This window comes from Vigna unguiculata, chromosome 6, assembly GCF_037176805.1.
Source record: "Vigna unguiculata cultivar grain cowpea cultivar isolate G323 ecotype 2 chromosome 6, ASM3717680v1, whole genome shotgun sequence".
NCBI lineage: Eukaryota > Viridiplantae > Streptophyta > Magnoliopsida > Fabales > Fabaceae > Vigna > Vigna unguiculata.
Window position 1 is genome coordinate 45,448,984 of NC_140797.1, and position 18,488 is coordinate 45,467,471.

Consider the following 18,488-nt stretch of genomic DNA (forward strand, 5'->3'; position numbering starts at 1 on the left):
TTATACTATTGTTCTAAAATTATATAGGAAATAATTTTTCAATTAGTTGACAAATTCTTCTGGATATATCAAGAAACACAAATTTCTAAAATTAGAAAAGAAAAGCAAAAGTTCTTCTAGATCTGTTACCCACCATAAAAATATTAACAGAAAATTTGTCTATATTTTTTACTAATGTCATACATAGAAAAAATAGAAAAATGTTCCATCATGACGATAAAGTATTAATTAAATGACTGATATGAATAGAAACATATTAACTGAATCATGTAATCTTCCACCAATAACTCTTACCACTTCTCTCACTCTTTTCTTCCTTATTTGGTTTGCTCTTCATCTCTCTTGAGCCAGCCATGGCACACAACACCGACATGCCACCTTCTTCTACGTCACCTCAACACCATGAAAGAGACAATGACAACCAGAAGGTTCCCTTCTACAAGCTATTCACTTTTGCAGATCATCTTGACGTGGCCTTCATGGCCATTGGCACAATCTCTGCCATGGCTAATGGCTGGTCGCAGCCTATCATGTCTGTCATTGTAGGAAAGCTTATCAACACCTTTGGCTCCACCGATCCATCAAATACCATCAAAGAGGTTTCTAAGGTATATGTGTGCATGCAATGAAAGTTTTTTTCGTTTCTTTTTATAGTATCTGCTCCAACGGGATGGGGAATACTCATAACACAGACAAGAATGGTTCTTTATGGTTCAAAATAATCCTGGTTATGTAAAAGGGTAAGAAGGAGGACCATTGAACACAGTCTTGGTCTTTATATGCAAAAGGGTTGTTTTCCTTGATTACTACATGCAAAAAATATTACTACTCTAATAAAATTACAAATTTGGCATTACGTCTAAAGTAACATTAACTTTATGTTTTGGTACTCTTATTTCAAATTTCAGGTTTCGTTATTATTTGTATACTTGGCTATTGCGAGTGGAGTTGCCTCGTTTCTCCGTAAGACGACACACGCTTCTTTTTCTGTTTATTTATTTCTTAGAGACTATATATTATGTTGTGTTAGTTCAGTGTCAGATAATTGCAGAATTTTGATATCAGGGTTACGGTGGTTTTGTTAAATGTTGCAGAGGTAACATGTTGGATGGTGACAGGAGAAAGACAAGCTGCGAGGATTCGAGGTTTGTACTTGAAAACTATATTGAAGCAGGACATTGCTTTCTTTGACACTGAGACAACAACTGGTGAGGTTATTGGGAGAATGTCTGGTGACACTATTCTCATTCAAGATTCCATGGGAGAAAAGGTATCATAATCCAAGATAATCTCAATTGTTATTATGGGTCATGGTCTGCAAGTATTACGTTAACTAGTCGAGAAAATTTAAACATCGATAATAATGATGAAAAAACACTGGCAACATAATATTGAAAAGAACAATGATAAACACTAATTTATGCTAACGATTTTTTTTCTGACTTCTCATCCTTTGTACTTACGATAAAAAATTATATTGATAGGTTGGGAAGTTTATACAACTTGCTTCAACTTTTATTGGTGGCTTTGTGATTGCCTTTGTAAGAGGATGGCGACTTACTGTTGTTTTGGTCGCATGTATACCATGTATTGTTGTTACTCGTGGAATTCTGTCCGTGTTGATGAGTAGAATGTCAAGTCGTGGCCAAGCTGCTTACGCAGAGGCAGGAACTGTGGTTGAACAAACAGTGGGAGCTATCAGAACAGTAAGTCACAGTCACACAAATTAGTTGTAGAAAAAAAAATGAATGATTTTTATCTAACCATTGTCCTTGAATTTCTTCTGCAATGTAACTAGGTGGCATCTTTCACCGGTGAGAGAAAAGCAATAGAAAAGTATAATATCAAGTTAAAAATTGCTTATAAAACTATGGTTCAACAAGGGATGACCTCTGGTTTAGGAATGGGGTTACTTTTGTTGATTGTCTTCTGCACCTATGCACTTGCAATGTGGTATGGTTCTAAACTGGTTATTGAGAAAGAATTCCAGGGTGGAACCGTCATCACTGTAATAATAGCTCTTATGACTGGCGGAACGTAAGATTTTTTCTGGATTTCACATAGCTTAGCATTCCTAATGAAGAACTGAAACCTGATTAATCTTTCTAACATTCGCAGGTCACTTGGTCAAACATCTCCTTGCCTAAACGCATTTGCCGCAGGACAAGCAGCAGCATATAAGATGTTTGAGACAATTAAAAGAAAGCCAGAAATTGATGCTTATGACACCAATGGTGTTGTCATGGAAGACATAAGGGGGGATATTGAACTAAAAGATGTTTACTTTAGCTACCCTGCAAGGAAAAATGTGCAGATCTTCTCTGGATTCTCATTATATGTTCCCAGTGGCACAACTGCTGCTTTAGTGGGTCAAAGTGGAAGTGGAAAGTCTACTGTGATAAGCTTATTGGAAAGATTCTATGATCCTGATGCTGGAGAGGTACTGATAGATGGCGTCAATTTGAAGAATTTTCAGGTTAGATGGATAAGAGAACAAATTGGGCTGGTTAGTCAAGAACCTATTCTGTTTGCAGCAAGTATCAAAGAGAACATTATGTATGGAAAAGAAGGTGCAACTGATGAGGAAATTAAGTCAGCAATAACACTTGCCAATGCCAATACGTTCATTGACAAGCTGCCTCAGGTGTAATAAATGTTCCAAAATCAATTCTCGTTTTAGGTTGCTTTCTTTTATTAATTCTATTAATGTGTTTTATTCTGCTAGTAGGGCCTTGAGACAATGGCAGGCCAGAATGGGACTCAACTTTCTGGTGGGCAAAAGCAGAGAATTGCAATTGCAAGGGCAATTTTAAAGAACCCAAGAATCCTTCTTCTTGATGAAGCAACTAGTGCATTAGATGCCGAGTCCGAACGTGTTGTTCAAGAAGCATTAGAACAAGCCATGTCAAAAAGGACTACTGTAGTTGTTGCACATCGCTTGACAACAATCAGAAATGCTGACACCATAGCGGTGGTTCATCAAGGAAAAATTGTGGAGGAAGGTTAAACGTGAATCAATTGTTTTTTTCTTTATGTGTGTATATCAAAAGTAGTTTGGGTCCATTTTCTATATCATGTTAACTCATTGTCGCAATCTATGAAAGAAAATTCAATTTTTTGAGACATCTTGGAACAAGGTGTTCACTTTTGACGCTTGGTTTTATTTGTAGGAACTCATGATGAGTTAATCAAGGATGTTGATGGTGCTTATTCTCAGCTTATTCGCCTACAGGAAGGAGCTACGGAAGCTGAGGGTAGCCATAATTCTGAAGCAGAGAAGTCAAGTAACAATGTTATTTTTGATAGTCACATAGCTAGATCTTCCACTCAGAGAGAAGTTTCATTAAGCAGAGATTCATCTAGTAGACACTCACATGGATTTACTCTTTCTCATCGAAGTGGGGTACATGAATCTGTAGAAATAGAAGATGGGGATGTTGAAAAAAGTAAAGGTGATGCTAAGAAGGTTTCTTTGAGACGTTTGGCCTACTTAAACAAGCCTGAAGTTCCTATGTTAGTGCTTGGATCCGTTGCTGCAATAATAAATGGTCTTGTCTTCCCTATGTTTGGCTTCTTGTTTTCCTCAGCAATATCTATGTTCTTTGAACCTCCAGAAAAACAGCGGAAAGATTCTAGGTTCTGGGCACTTCTATATGTGGGTTTGGGTTTAATTACTCTTGTGGTCATACCTGTGCAAAATTACTTCTTCGGCGTTGCCGGAGGAAAATTAGTAGAAAGAATTCGTTCACTGACATTTGAAAAGGTTGTCCATCAAGAAATCAGTTGGTTTGATGATCCTGCAAATTCAAGGTATGTTAGTAAGATATTTTAATTATTATGTGTTGCAATTTCTTATACTCGTCAACTAAAGGATATGAATCACTTTCCAGTGGTGCAGTTGGGGCAAGGTTATCTAGTGATGCTTCAACAGTGAAAAGTCTAGTTGGTGATACACTGGCCCTCATTGTGCAAAACTTATCAACAATCATAGCTGGTCTAGTTATATCATTCACTGCTAATTGGATTCTTGCTTTCATTATTCTGGCTGTGTCACCCTTGGTCCTTATGCAAGGATTTCTTCAGATGAAGTTTCTTCAAGGATTCAGTGCGGATGCCAAGGTTAGTTTTACTTTCAGTTTTGTTTGAAATTATGCATTATGGAATATGGATGGATATCAAGAGAATCTTTTGACTGCTGTGTAGGTAAAGTACGAAGAGGCAAGTCAGGTGGCAAATGATGCTGTTGGTAGCATCAGAACTATCGCATCATTTTGTGCCGAATCGAAGGTGATGGATATGTACCGTAAGAAATGTTTAGAGCCAGAAAAACAAGGTGTTCGGTTGGGGCTTGTGAGTGGTGCAGGATTTGGTTTCTCTTTTTTGGCTCTGTACTGCACAAATGCTTTCTGTTTCTACATAGGATCTGTTCTTGTGGAACATGGGAAAGCAACTTTTCCAGAGGTTTTCAAGGTGAAATAAGTCAACCAAAACCTTTCGCTCCATGCTTATTTTGATGTTTCTTTTGATCTAGTTCTCACCACAAAATTTGTGCAGGTCTTCTTTTGTTTAACAATAACAGCAATCGGCATTTCCCAGTCTAGTGCCTTGGCACAAGACACCAACAAAGCCAAAGATTCCGCAGCTTCAATATTTAACATTCTTGACAGTACACCCACCATTGACTCCAGCAGCAATGAGGGTAGAACACTAGAAGCCATTTCTGGTGATATTGATTTTCAACATGTCAGTTTTAGTTACCCAACTAGGCCTCATATTCAAATTTTCAAAGATTTGTGTCTAAACATTCCAGCTGGAAAGGTAGTCAACTGATACTTGGATATTTCAGTAATTAAGCTTTTGAGTTGTACAAATAAACTTTATCTGGGAACATGTAATGTAGCTACATTGTTGATATGAATGTGTTTGCAGACTGTTGCCTTGGTTGGAGGAAGTGGCAGTGGAAAATCAACAGTGATCAGCCTCTTAGAGAGATTTTACAACCCTCACACTGGACGTATACTACTGAATGGAATGGATATAAAAGAGTTCAGACTAAGCTGGTTGAGACAGCAAATGGGTTTGGTTGGTCAAGAACCTATTCTCTTCAATGAAAGCATTCGTGCCAACATAGCTTATGGCAAAGAAGGAATTGCCACAGAGGAAGAGATAACTGCAGCAGCCAAAGCATCCAATGCACACCAATTCATATGTGCTCTTCCCGAAGGCTATGACACCCATGTTGGAGAAAGAGGCACACAATTGTCAGGAGGACAAAAGCAGCGCATAGCCATTGCAAGAGCCATGCTGAAAGATCCCAAAATCCTCTTGCTTGATGAGGCAACTAGTGCACTTGATGCAGAATCAGAGAAAGTAGTTCAAGAGGCTCTAGATAGAGTGAGTGTGAGTAGAACTACAGTAGTAGTAGCTCACCGTCTTACAACAATTCGAGGGGCTGATATAATAGCCGTAATGAAAGATGGAGCGGTAGCTGAGAAGGGAACACATAATGAGTTGATGAAGATTATTGATGGAGTCTATGCATCATTGGTCGCTCTACATACGACTGCATCGTAAATTTCTTATCAAGCACCATTGCTTGGAAAATGGTTGGTTTCCAGAGACATGATCTTCTCATTATTTCAAATTCTCGAAGTAATAAAAGTAGAGGATGTGAATGTCTATGATTAGAAGGGAGTAGTGACGTTTTATAATGTTAGAGAAAAAATGACATTCTTTGTCATTCAAAAACACATAAAAGATGTTTTAATAACATGTTCAGGTACGATGATGGGCTGATTTGTCTTTGAATATGATTTAGAGTGTTAAATGTGATAATATTCAGCATCAAATACGACAATTGCTCGGTTTCTCTTCACCATTCTTCTCTTTCCATGTTAGTTCTATTTTTTATGTTTTTATGGTTTAAGCTATCTTTAAGGCTTTTTGAATGAACTTATGAAGCATCTTAAAGTATAAGTTTGTTTTCTCTGTAAGAAACTCAATACAAGCATCTCTACTGTTTCTTGCACCGCTAGGTATAAAAGCAACATTATCGGTGAGCATAGCTTCTATAGAGATGCTTGTATAGAGTTGCTTTTTACGTGTTGTGTATTTAATGTCACGAATAAACTTTTTCTTAATTTTTATTTTGTTATATTCTTAAGTTTAATGTGTTTTGTATTTTAATTATTTTATGTTTATTTTACCTCTAATTTCTATTTTGAGTGTGTTAAATAACTTAATAGAAAACATTTGTGGTGGAGGAAAATAAAAAACATATTTTGGACAAGAAAAAAAATCAATTTGAAGTAGATACCCGTGTCGGGTGCCACTAAAATCCCGTCTAGTACTTCAAATACAGAATTTTGTTAAACTACACAAGATTAAGCGGTGGAAAAGTGAGGCTGAAGGTCCTTCAATTCGTAAAACCTAATTCTAAGCGGTGCTGAGACAATGCTGAGCGTAGGTATCATAGACATGTCAAAAAATGAGTATTTAATCTTGTTTCTCCCGAAAATTTTGGATCATTCCTCGTTTTGTACAATTTTATGCATTTGAAAAATATATTATAAACGATATTGATATTAATATTATTATTAATAACTTTTCATATAATCATGTTAATACAATATAATGTATCACGCCATTAGCAGCGAACTCACAATATTTATACTAGTAGTTACCCAAAAATTAAAAAATTAATGATCTTAGTGATAATATTTTATTTTGTAGAACATGTGTGTATTCAGGGTCTCTTAGAACTGTACATTTTTTTTTTCATTTAATGAGGCAATCAACTTAAATATTAATGTTAAGCTTTTCAATATTTTACCAACTAAATTTTAATTTAGAAGATGTTTCTAAACAAGTTTTTACGAAAACTTAAAATCTTCCAATTTTCGTCGTTATCACCACCAATCTACACTCACTTAATTAGATTCTTACTAATGATAAAAACCCAACATATCATCAGCTAGTATTTGATTATAAAGAGAAACTTTATGCCCCCCTAGTTATTATTAGCAAATATACACTCTTCCAATTATTATTGATGTTTTATTTTTTGTTCTAAAATAATTGGCCTTTTAAAAGTTCAAAGACTTCAATTATGTTCTTGTTCATTAGATACTATAAGTAATTACTGTAAAATTGAATATCAAAAAAACCACTGTAATAAAAATTTAATAATACTTACGGAAAATTTCTCTCCAGAATCTGGGGAATGATCTTTAGATGTGTTTACAAGACTTTAGAATGAATTTTCAAGTCATTTAAGAAAAAAAGAAGTGATCAAGTTGCAAAATTTGATGCTATCTAGTGACGTGTAATGTACATGGCACTGGCATTTTTTTTTCACACTATGATTGACTAATATGCAGAGATACCAATGAAGCATAAACTCCATCAATCTTCATCAACGCTTCATGGTTCCCCTTCTCAGCAATGACCCCATTTTTGACGACTGCTATAATGTCAGCACCTTTAATTGTTGGAAGACGGTGAGCTACCACAACGGTAGTTCTATTAACACTGACTTTATCAAGAGCCTCTTGAACCACACACTCAGATTCTGCATCAAGTGCACTGGTTGCCCCATCCAGCAAAAGGATTTTGGGGTCTTTCAGAATGGCTCTTGCAATGGCTATGCGCTGTTTTTGTCCTCTTGACAGTTGTGTCCCTCGTCCTCCCACAGGGGTGTCATAACTATGTGGAAGAGAGCATATGAACTTGTGTGCATTTGCTGCTTCTGCTGCTGCAACTATCTCTTCCTCTGTGGCACCTCCCTCTTTACTATAAGCTATGTTGGCACGAATACTGTCATTGAAAAGAATAGGCTCTTCACCAACCAAACCCATTTGTTGCCTCAACCAACTCAGTCTCAAGTTTTTTATATCCACTCCATCGAGTAGCACACGTCCAGAATCAGGGTTGTAAAATCTCTCTATGAGGCTGATCACTGTTGATTTTCCACTCCCACTTTCCCCAACCAAGGCAACGGTCTACACAGACATATTTCAACAATGTTATCATATAGTCTCAAATTAGTAGATTTGTACAACCCAAAAGCTTAATAATTAGATATGTTACCATTCAATGCAAATCTTTATTACCATAGTATCGAGATGAAACTAAAAGACAACATCAAATGCACCTAACAAGTTATACCTAAGTTTTGTTCTTAATGATTAGTGGTTACCTTTGCAGCTGGCATGCTTAGACACAAATCCTTGAAGATTTGAATGTCAGGCCTTGTTGGGTAACAAAAGCTTACTTGTTGTAGTTCAATATCACCTTTTATGAGGTCTAGTGTTTTGCCCTCATCACTGCTGGAGTCAATCGCTGATTTGGTCTCAAGAATTTTGATTATTGAAGTTGCAGAATCTTTGGCTTTGTTAGTATCTGGAGCCAAGGCACTACTCTGGGAAACACCAACTGCTGTAACTGTTAAGGCAAAGAAAACCTGCATAAAATCTATAGTAAGAACTATATCAGAAGAAAACATCAAGTTAAGGTGGACCGTTACATTACAATGACATACCTTGAAAACGTCTTCAAAGGTTGCTTTCCCGTCTTGCACAAGAAGCGATCCTACGTAGAAACAGAAAGCATTTGTGCAGTATAGAGCAAGAAAAGAGAAGCCTAGTCCTACACCACTAACAAGCCCCAAGCGAACACCTTGTTTTTCTGGCCCTGAACATTTCTTCTTGTACATATCCACCACCTTTGGCTCAGCACAGAATGATGCAACAGTTCTAATGCTACCAATAGCATCATTTGCCACCTGACTTGCCTCTTCATAATTCACCTATACAACTCAAAGGAAACTTGTCAATATGTGCCTACTTTCTCATTTCTGCGGATGGAATCAGCAAAACAGAATTTAGACCAACCTTTGCATCTGCACTGAATCCTTCTACGAACTTGGTCTGAAGGTATCCTTGTAGAAGCAACAAGGGTGACACAGCCAGAATCCAATTAGCAGTGAATGCTATAGCTAAACCAGTTGTGATTGTTGCTATGTTTTGCACAATGAGGGATAAGTTGTCACCGACGAGACTTCTCGCTGTTGAAGCATCAGTAGCTAGCCTTGCACTAACTGCACCACTGCATGGAAATCCATATTTTTTTTTTGAGTTAGATGAGTTGAAGGAATTAATATATGACATGATTGCATGTTTATTTTGTCTTTTATAGTTGGAAGTAATTATCACCTCAACATACCATGAATTTGAAGGATGATCGAACCAACTGATTTCTTGGTGCACAACCTTATTAAATGCCATTGAACGAATTCGCTCTATAAGTTTCCCACCTGCTATCCCAAATAAGTAGTTTTGCAATGTCATAGCCACCAGACCGACAATCCCCAAACCAACAAATAGAAATGACCAAAACATAGAATCTGTCCTAAGCACATCAGGAGGTTTAAAGAACGTGTTAACAGATGATGAGAGCAAGAGTCCAAATACAGGGAGAGTAAGACCATGTATTGCGGCTGCAAAGGATCCTAGTACTAAGACAGGAACCTCTGGCTCGTTCAACTTGACCAAACAGTTAACAGCATCCTTTTGATGCTTCTTATCATCAACTTCACTACTTTCAACATCCCCGTTATCCTCCACTCCAGACTCGTGCAAGGGAATTTGATAAGGAAGAGCAAAACTAAGTGAGAGAGAGTGTCTACTGCTCGATCTTGCAAAGGATGTTCTCCGACTTAGGTTCAAAATGTTGTTATTTGACTTATCTGCTTCTGACTTACGGCTCACTTCTTCTGCTACTTTATTTCCTTCTTGTAGACGAACAAGCCGAGAATAAGCACCATCAGCATCCTTGATTAACTCATCATGAGTTCCTGCAAATAAAGGAAACATGCAGTATGCTTAGCAGACTAAACATGACACCAAAAGTATTGTGCTGAAAAAAGGAACTGAAACAGTAGGTTCAATTTTATTACCTTTCTCCACAATTTTGCCCTTATGTACCACTGCTATGATGTCAGCGAGAACGACTTGTCTAAGCGAGCCCTTGAGGAAACCAGTGGTGTTCTTTACTCGCATCCTCGTCCAAGCGAGGGACTTTCGTTTTGAGCGAAGAGCGATCTCGCCCAGGCGAGAAGGCCCCGCTTAGGCGAGAATTCGCAGAGTGCTCACTGTACCACTACAACACTCGCTCAGGCGAGGATGCCTAGCTTAAGCGAGGCAGTCGCTGTCGCTTGGGCGAAGGCTCATAGCCTAAGCGAGAATTGTGCAGGTTTGATTATGTTTTCTTTAATTTATCCATGGATTGGCTATATGTCTTGAATATGCATGGTTACTTGATCTATATGCACTAAAATTGGTATGTTTGGAATGAGTTATGGCATGGAATTGTTGGTTGGTGGTGTGATAACATGAGAATTGGGCGTTTGAGATAAAAGTGGTGATTATGGTATGAGAAACATGAATTTGGTGTGTGATAGGCGTAATTCCATGAGTCTCGTAGGGAGAACTCATGGTGGTGTGTAGTGTATATAATTAAGATAAGGATTCAAGTAAGGGTCGCATCCCAAAACTCTAAAGGATCAGTTAGTCTCACGTAGAGCAAACTGATCCAAGTGGTGAGAGTAGTAGGAGACCCTAGTCTTTGGCATGATAATGGCCTTAGATGCTTGAAGGCTAAGCTTGTGTGTGGTAGGGTGAAACCCATTGGCAATGGCTCTGCAGAGCAGTAGAGGCCATCACGAGTGCAAGCGTCTAGTGAATCCGATCTTATTATATGTATCCGGATAATTGAGTCATAGTGTCCTGCTTGTTTGCTATAACATGATTTTTGTGCCTACTGTGTTGTATGCTTGGAGCTGTTTTAAGTACTTGTCTGCTATAATATGTTAAAATTATTTTACACTAGCTTACCCTTTCATTTGTGTTTGTTTCTTATCTTATTTTCTCTTTTGCGATGATCACCTTATTGGTAGCAGCATCGTAGTTTAGTTTATCCTGTCATTCATGGCTCTTAGGAGCAGTTTTAAGGCCCTAAGGAGCAATTTTAAGGCCCTAATGCCTTTGTAATTCTTGACCATAGGAGTATTCCTTTTGCAAAACTGATAGAACTTTTTAGTTATGTTTTGTTCATGGCATCCTTGGTATGCCTTAGTTATCCTGTTAAGTATATTTGTGGATGATGATTGTAATGACGAATTCATATATGTACTGTTCATCTGATTGCTCTTTCTTTATATAATTATGTGATGTTTTAATTTAGTAGAATTATTCTATTTAAATGGGATGTCACAACTTTTATGTCAATTTTAGATTAAAACAAATATTTTCTTGAATTTAATTTTTAATGGAAGCTCATCAGCTCCTTCCTACAACAATTTCAATAAAAGTATTTTATTCTTATTATTAACTAGTATCCTTAAAATACTAATAATTAATTCGATCAAACTTTTAAAATAGTTTATTTTATTTTAAACACTAGCAGAGTCCAATAACAAAGAATTAACACAATGGAATATTTAAAAAAAAAAATTGGTGTGCTTATTTAAAAATCTACTTGAAACCGATCTGAGTTAAATAATGTAGAAGAGTGTGTTTTGATAATAAATAAGTGTATTAAGTAGCATAAAAAAATGTGTTTACAATAAATAAGTGTATAAAATAATTTATATCTCAAAATAAAATCTAATTACATTTAAGTTTTAATTTCCTTAATGGTATATGTTATCTAGTTTATATGTTTTTTGAGTTTTTGAGTATGCTAAAAGTAGAAGTGGACTTAATGTGAGTTAGAAGAGCAAAACAAAACAGATTTTTAGTTATATAACAAAATGTGTAGGGAGGTGAGCTTAGAATCAGAAAAAGCATGTGAACAAAAAACTACGTCTAAAATCAATAACCAAAATATGTGTTCATTCTGTATGTCTAAAATCATTACATGTATGTTGAAAATTGTTTTGCAGTTTGATTCTGTTTTATTTATAATATATTTATGCTAATCTAAAGAATTTTATTATTATAATTTTTAATTATTATTTATAAATATAAGAGAAAGTTAAATTATAAAATATTTAATTATTTTTTCTGAAAAAATATTTTACAACTTTTTTCTAACAAACTAAAAATGAAAAACAAAGAAAAGAAGAATATTATTCATTCTTGTAACTTTTTAAAGATATATTAAGCCAATAAACAACTTTATTCCATCTTCTCTCACCATTATCTTCACTTCCATCCTATTTTTTCCTTCCACCATTATCTCTGTCTTATCTTTGTCTTCCACTTCTACTCACAAAATCATTTATAAGTGTCAATTAAAATATATTGAAATATCACAATAATATATAATATAAAGTATAAGAAAGAATACTAAAACTTGAAATGTAAAATTTAAATTTTACGATCTTTATATATTTTGAATTGTATAATCCGTAATAAAAAACTACCTTATGAATTAAATAATCCTCAAATATAAATTTGTATTACGAATTGTATAATTTAAAATACAATTTTACATTACAAATTGAAGAATTTAAAATTTACATTTATATTATAGATTCTATGATATGAAATATAAATTTGTGTTATAAATTTATAATTCATAAAATAATTTTATATTATGAATTATACAATTTAAAATAATTACGGATTGCAAGTCCCAAACTATAATAACAATAGGAATATAGTTAAAACTTTAAAAAAATAGGGAAGTGCAGAAAGAAAACATGGGGTGCCGGAAAGAATTCCCATGTTTTGATTATCATATCTTTTGTTCAATTGACATGAAAATTTTGCTTCATTCCTATTTTATTGAATATTGAGTATATAAATATTTATATTTGTATCCGCCTTTTTATTGTTTTAAATATTAATTTAATAATTAAAAAATAATATTATTATATATACAAAAAGAAATATATAAATATTAAAACAAAGGATAAAAAGGTTACTCAATTCAATTCTGGAAAATTTTCACGTTAAATATTAAAAAATTGATAAAAATAATAAGAAATAAAGATAATTATATGTATATCCTATATTTGATTTAATAAATTTAAGATTTTTGTTTTTCAGAAATTAATATATCATTTGGACAAATTAAAAAAAAACAAAAAATATGTGTATAATTAAGATCGTGATAATAATAAAAGTAACTTTCAAATCTAAGTAAAATTTTGAAATAAATAAACTTCGTGAATATTAAATAAGTTATCAATTGAGAGATAATAAAAGAACCTGTATACAAAAAGGAGAAATGATTTTTCAAATAAATATGATCATGATGATTGAGTAATTGATTTTACCGATTTTTTTTTATCATATTTTTCATATTTCAATTGAATATATACACGTACTTAGTTGTCAAATTATTTCAAACCAAAAAATATATGAAAACAAAACAAAACAATTATTTAATTATTAATATCTTTTATAATAATTATAAGATACACATATATGATTTAATTTTAATTGAAAGCATGCTACAATGTATAAAATATTATCATAAAAAGATAAGCCTAAAAAACAAATTATGATCAATCATGATAGTGGTTTGGGGTCCACTCAAAAATAAAGTAATTAGAATATTCGTTTTACACTAAAAAAAAAATCTCAAAAATATCATTTTTACTACTCATTTTTTTATTAAATTAAATATAAAATAATGTTTTAAAAAAATATCTTAATTGTTTTTTACTAATATATCTCTATTAAATCATTATAAAAGTATTTTTAAGAAGAAAAAGGCTTCAAAAAGTATTTTAATACTGGTTTAATTTTATTAAATTAATTGTAAGTTTATGTTTGATAGAAAAATTTAATTAAATTATAATTTTGTTTATGAAAAATATAATGATTATTTATCTTTATTCTCTTATAATCGATTAAAATTTTATTTTCTTTTTTTGTCTTTTTATCTCTTTGTGACTCTTGTTGTGTCTTCTTACTTTCTTCTCTTCTAAGATTCATTTTTTAGAGCTTTGACAAATTACATTCCTTAAATCTTCTATTGTTCGTGTGTACCAATTTTTCATCCTTATTCTGGTTAGTATGTTTTTTCTTTTTATTCGTGTTGATGTTGTTTTTATTTTTTTTTAAGATTTGTATTAGAATTATAAATGCGTTCCTTTCGTAGTTTTATTTTTCGGTACTTTTTGATCTACGAGTTTTGAGAGTTTTTTTGTATATATCTTGGCGAGGAACTAAAATTTTCCTACAAAATTATTAATTAGATTAGAGTTTATTCTTGGTGGATAATAGATTAGTTGGAGCATAATTCAGAGTTGAGTTTCGTGTAGAAAGATAATTTAAGTTTAGGGAAAAAAGACTTGCTTTAAGCTTTTACAATAAAAAAATATGAGCATTGATAAATTATTGAACAATTAAGAGGTATTTTTTCATTTTTTGAAAAGTACGGAGAAAATAAGTTTGAAAATGTATTGACTTTTGTTAAAGAAATTGCTATCGAAATAAATATAAAACCTAAATTTCTTGAAAAATGTATTAGACGCACAAAAAGAAACAATTTGATGAGAACAATGAAATGGTAAAATCTCTTCAAGAATTATTATAATTGATTACTTTTTGTAAAGTATAGATATAACAATTACCATATTTCAACGTAACTTTGAAAATTTAAAATATATGAAGATATTTTTGATTTTTGATTTAAAAAATTAAAGTCACTACATTATACCTTTTTGAAAAGAAAAATGATTAAACCTTGAAAAATCTTTAAAACATGATAATTTGTTTGATATTGATGGATTTAATTTATTTTAAGAACTAAATATCTTAAGATAAATTATAGGTTTAAAAAATGATAAACCATTTGATATTCTTAATTATATAAAAAGAATAAATTTTTTTAAAATGAATGTATAACTTATAGAATAATGTTAACAAATCAAGTGTCCATTGCTTCAAGATGAGTTTCTTAAAGCTAAAAATAATAAAAAATTTATTTAAGATCAACAATGTCTATGAAAAGATTACATATATTAGTCTTATTATCTATTAAAAAAAATATTTAAATGAAATTAATTATGACAATTTAATAAATAATTTTTCATAAAAAAATCTCGAAAAAAAGTATTAAAATAAAGATCTCATTTTTAAATTTATTTTAGGTTTCTAAACTCTTGAGCTACTCTTGTAATGACTCTGAATTCAACTGTTAAATCTTTGAGGAAAAACTATCATGCATGTAATTCTTAGTTTGTCATGATAATCATTAGAACTAAAATGCATATTTGAATTACAAATAGTAAGGGAGAGAAAAGTTGTTTGGCCTTCCAAAAAAATATGTATTTTCCTTTCTTTAAAGAATCCTTTTTACTATTCTTATTGATGTCATGATAGAAATGAATATAATGTGTTCTATAGAAGGGCGAGAGAGGTCACGAGACTTTCCCATTAAGAAAAAATTAATATCTAATAATTGCCGATAAAATAAAAAATAAGATTCAAACCTATTTATCAATAGATGAGATTGTTCTTTTGTATTTCTATTTATCTATTATAGAATAAAATTATTGCATATTAAGGTTCTCGTAATCTTTCACATACATAACAATCAAAAATACTTTTTTAATACAATGTGATTACTTTTTTAATTTGGCACAACCTTAATATCTTTAATATCCAATTATTCAAATACCAATTGTAGAATTTGCATGGTGTCTTTAGAAAGATAATAACTATCTTTATTTGGTTGACAAAGATAAATCTACCTCGAGGATTGCTTCTCATAGTAGATGACCTAGTTTGGTTGCTTCTCATAGTAGATAACCATCTACTGAACATAGCAAAGCATTCTTTAGGATTGGACTCTGGAGCTATGTGGCTTCCACCCTGAAAGTATATATCTGAAATGTAATATCCATTAAATTTCAGTTGCACTGAGATAGCCAAACTCTTCTAAAGTCTCTCTATCATAGGTGATGAATAATAAATATAAATTTTATGATAATAACTATAATAATAATAATTACACTTTTACAGTTATACTTAGGTCAATATGACCCTGATTTTTAAATAGGATGGAAATAAGCCTTCATCTTATGACTCTCTGCACTCATCTGACAAACTGAGTCTCCAAATAATATTGTGTGTGAATCTGAAGTAAAAGTAACATTAATTATATTTTGAGGTAACATTTAAGATCTCCGTTAAGGAAATTACAAATAGAGGAAGCTAAAGGAACCACAGAGATCCCAGTACTCAGACTAGTATTTCATGTTTGCATTCCTAGGTTGGGCATCTTCTAAGTCAGATTTTTTAGAGAAACGCCAAAAGAGAACACTGTTCAAAATATCCTTGACATCTTTCAATAAAGGACATTGTGAATAGACCAAAATCCAAGCATGTATTCAAATGGTTTAGGGTCTAGTTGGTTACAAGCTAGAAGAGCTCGAGAGAGTTTATCTACAGAAAATATAAATCTTTTGCTAGTAGAGCATCCAACATACTTTTACAATCTCAGGAATATAAAAAAGCTGGGTACCACTTAACAAATTTTCTCATTCAATTGATAAACTTTCACAATATCGCCCATAGTCCAGTAAATCAGAGATAAGAGAGAATTCGCATCATATTATCAAAACAACAACGGCAATTAGGAGCCAATTTTTCCCCATGGACGAAGAAAGAGGAAGCAAGCCACTCCATTCAGCTTTGCTTCAGTTATGATGAGACGAGTACTTCATTTGGGGTGTGTTTGATTTGAAAGAAGTTAAATAAGGTGGAAATAATTTTAAAAAACGGTGAAGCTCGTTGCTCTGTATCTCACCTATTTTCACATGTCTCTCTATCTATCTCCTCATCTCTTATCCTTTTTTTTTTTTTTCTATTATCAACTAAACACCCTTAACTCATTTTCAACAACTAACACATTGCGCCAAGACATGAAGGAGATCCTGCCTACCTAGGTACAAAATGCAACATCAGAAGAAACAACGAATCTCTTTTTCATTAGCAATTTATGCTATCCTCATCGAACTTCCAATCAATTATTAAGAGGCATAAAGACACGTTGCATTCTACAATCCACTAGCTTACGCGCAGGGAACCATCTCTAAATTAAGAAGGCGTCATGAGAAAAGTGAACTCACGGAATCAACTCTGGGAATCCGACGGGAAACGAACCACCTAAGCACTGTTTCCGTGAAGGTCTTTCCAACATCGATCAATATATACATGCGATCGTTCGCGTCGCCGCAGTAGTCAATCAGGAGAGACGTGTTGCACCTGCAAATCGAGATCTTGAAGCCGTTTCTTGAAATGGAAAAAGGGAAGAGGAGGAGAAAGTGAAGGACCTGTAATTAGGGTTTCGTTCGGGAGGGATGGACAATGACTGGAAGCAAACGAGCAGGGAGGGTTGGAAGGTTGAAGGAGGCACATGAGATTGGGAACCATGCTGGAACAACTGGTGCCGAGAAAGATCAACGCCGATTCCGAAGGAGTGGGAGTGGCTGCGCCGTCGACGAAGCCACTGGAAGCAGCCATGCCGTCAGTCACGACGGATTCGGAGATTGCAAATCAAAAACAGTCTCCGTTTTGCGTTCTGGTAGAACGGATATTCCAACACGAGTGTCACATTTATAGCGAGATCCGGATAGGGATGGCAACGGGGCGGGGCGGGGACGGGTTTCGTTATCCCATACCCATCCCCGCATAAAAAATTCATCCCCATCCCCATACCCAAATCCAACGGGTATCAAATTTTTTTCCCATCCCCATCTCCACCGGGTAATGGGTATAATCTCGTACCTATACCCGTACCCGTGTTCTAACTACTTCAATATTAATTTTTATAAAAGAAAAAAATTACGGTAAAGAAAACATAATATTATGAAATATTCAATATTAGGAGGATTTTCTTCGATGCCAAATACCATAAAATAAATTATAATTGTTTAAATTTTATATTAGAATACCAAATAAAATTTCATGTGAACCAAAACATTTATTAAATTTGCAAACTACAACATTGATGAACTTAGTTGATAAAATTAAAAAATATTTCAAAAAAATATAAAAGGAAAACAAATATTCAAATTAAAATATATTTTAAATGTTTGTTTACTTCAATTTTTTAAATTCTAATGAATCTTTTTTTTATACACTAATAAAAGTTATAATATATCACTTGATCAAAATGACACAAAAAACAAATAATAAACATAATAATAAAAGGAAAACAAATATTCAAATTAAAATATATTTTAAATGTTTGTTTACTTCAATTTTTTAAATTATAATAAATCTCTTTTTTATACACTAATAAAAGTTATAATACATCACTTCATCAAAATGACACAAAGAACAAATAATAAACATAATAATAAAATTTTGACATAGATTTTGTATCTTTTGAACTTCAATATATGTTGGATAGTGACAAAAAAATATTCATAGCAATTACATTAAATTTTTATATTGTAGTAAATAAAAGTTATTTATACAATTAAAGTGAAAAAAATTACAGTATGATTAATAGTGAGTTATAAA

At 33.0% G+C, this 18,488-nt stretch overlaps 2 protein-coding genes and 1 long non-coding RNA gene across 4 annotated transcripts; 1 reads left to right on the forward strand and 2 right to left on the reverse strand.

The window, feature by feature from the left end:
* Window positions 1-296: 296 nt before the first annotated feature.
* Window positions 297-5,875, forward strand: LOC114187525 (ABC transporter B family member 9-like). The gene is made up of 12 exons (XM_085674298.1): window positions 297-608; window positions 909-963; window positions 1,095-1,270; window positions 1,485-1,706; window positions 1,799-2,037; window positions 2,119-2,644; window positions 2,729-3,002; window positions 3,171-3,810; window positions 3,891-4,119; window positions 4,204-4,470; window positions 4,555-4,818; window positions 4,930-5,875. Exons 1-12 carry the CDS (start codon window positions 354-356, stop codon window positions 5,572-5,574), a joined length of 3,792 nt encoding a protein of 1,263 aa, XP_085530424.1. The 5' UTR covers window positions 297-353; the 3' UTR covers window positions 5,575-5,875.
* Window positions 5,876-7,171: 1,296 nt separating this feature from the next.
* Window positions 7,172-11,186, reverse strand: LOC114187993 (ABC transporter B family member 9-like). Of its 2 annotated transcripts, XM_028076463.2 has the most exons (6): window positions 9,956-10,772; window positions 9,223-9,853; window positions 8,892-9,105; window positions 8,540-8,806; window positions 8,198-8,461; window positions 7,172-8,000 (listed from the first exon to the last, which is right to left on the reverse strand). In XM_028076463.2, exons 1-6 carry the CDS (start codon window positions 10,056-10,058, stop codon window positions 7,359-7,361), a joined length of 2,121 nt encoding a protein of 706 aa, XP_027932264.2. In that variant the 5' UTR covers window positions 10,059-10,772; the 3' UTR covers window positions 7,172-7,358. The 2 variants fall into 2 exon arrangements, with proteins under 2 accessions (XP_027932264.2, XP_027932263.2); XM_028076462.2 differs by having other exon boundaries at window positions 8,892-9,853; window positions 9,956-11,186.
* Window positions 11,187-15,508: 4,322 nt separating this feature from the next.
* On the reverse strand, window positions 15,509-17,561 carry LOC114187994 (uncharacterized). The gene is made up of 3 exons (XR_014995531.1): window positions 17,294-17,561; window positions 17,090-17,225; window positions 15,509-15,844 (listed from the first exon to the last, which is right to left on the reverse strand). It is a non-coding gene; the product is annotated as an uncharacterized LOC114187994 (long non-coding RNA).
* Window positions 17,562-18,488: the final 927 nt, after the last annotated feature.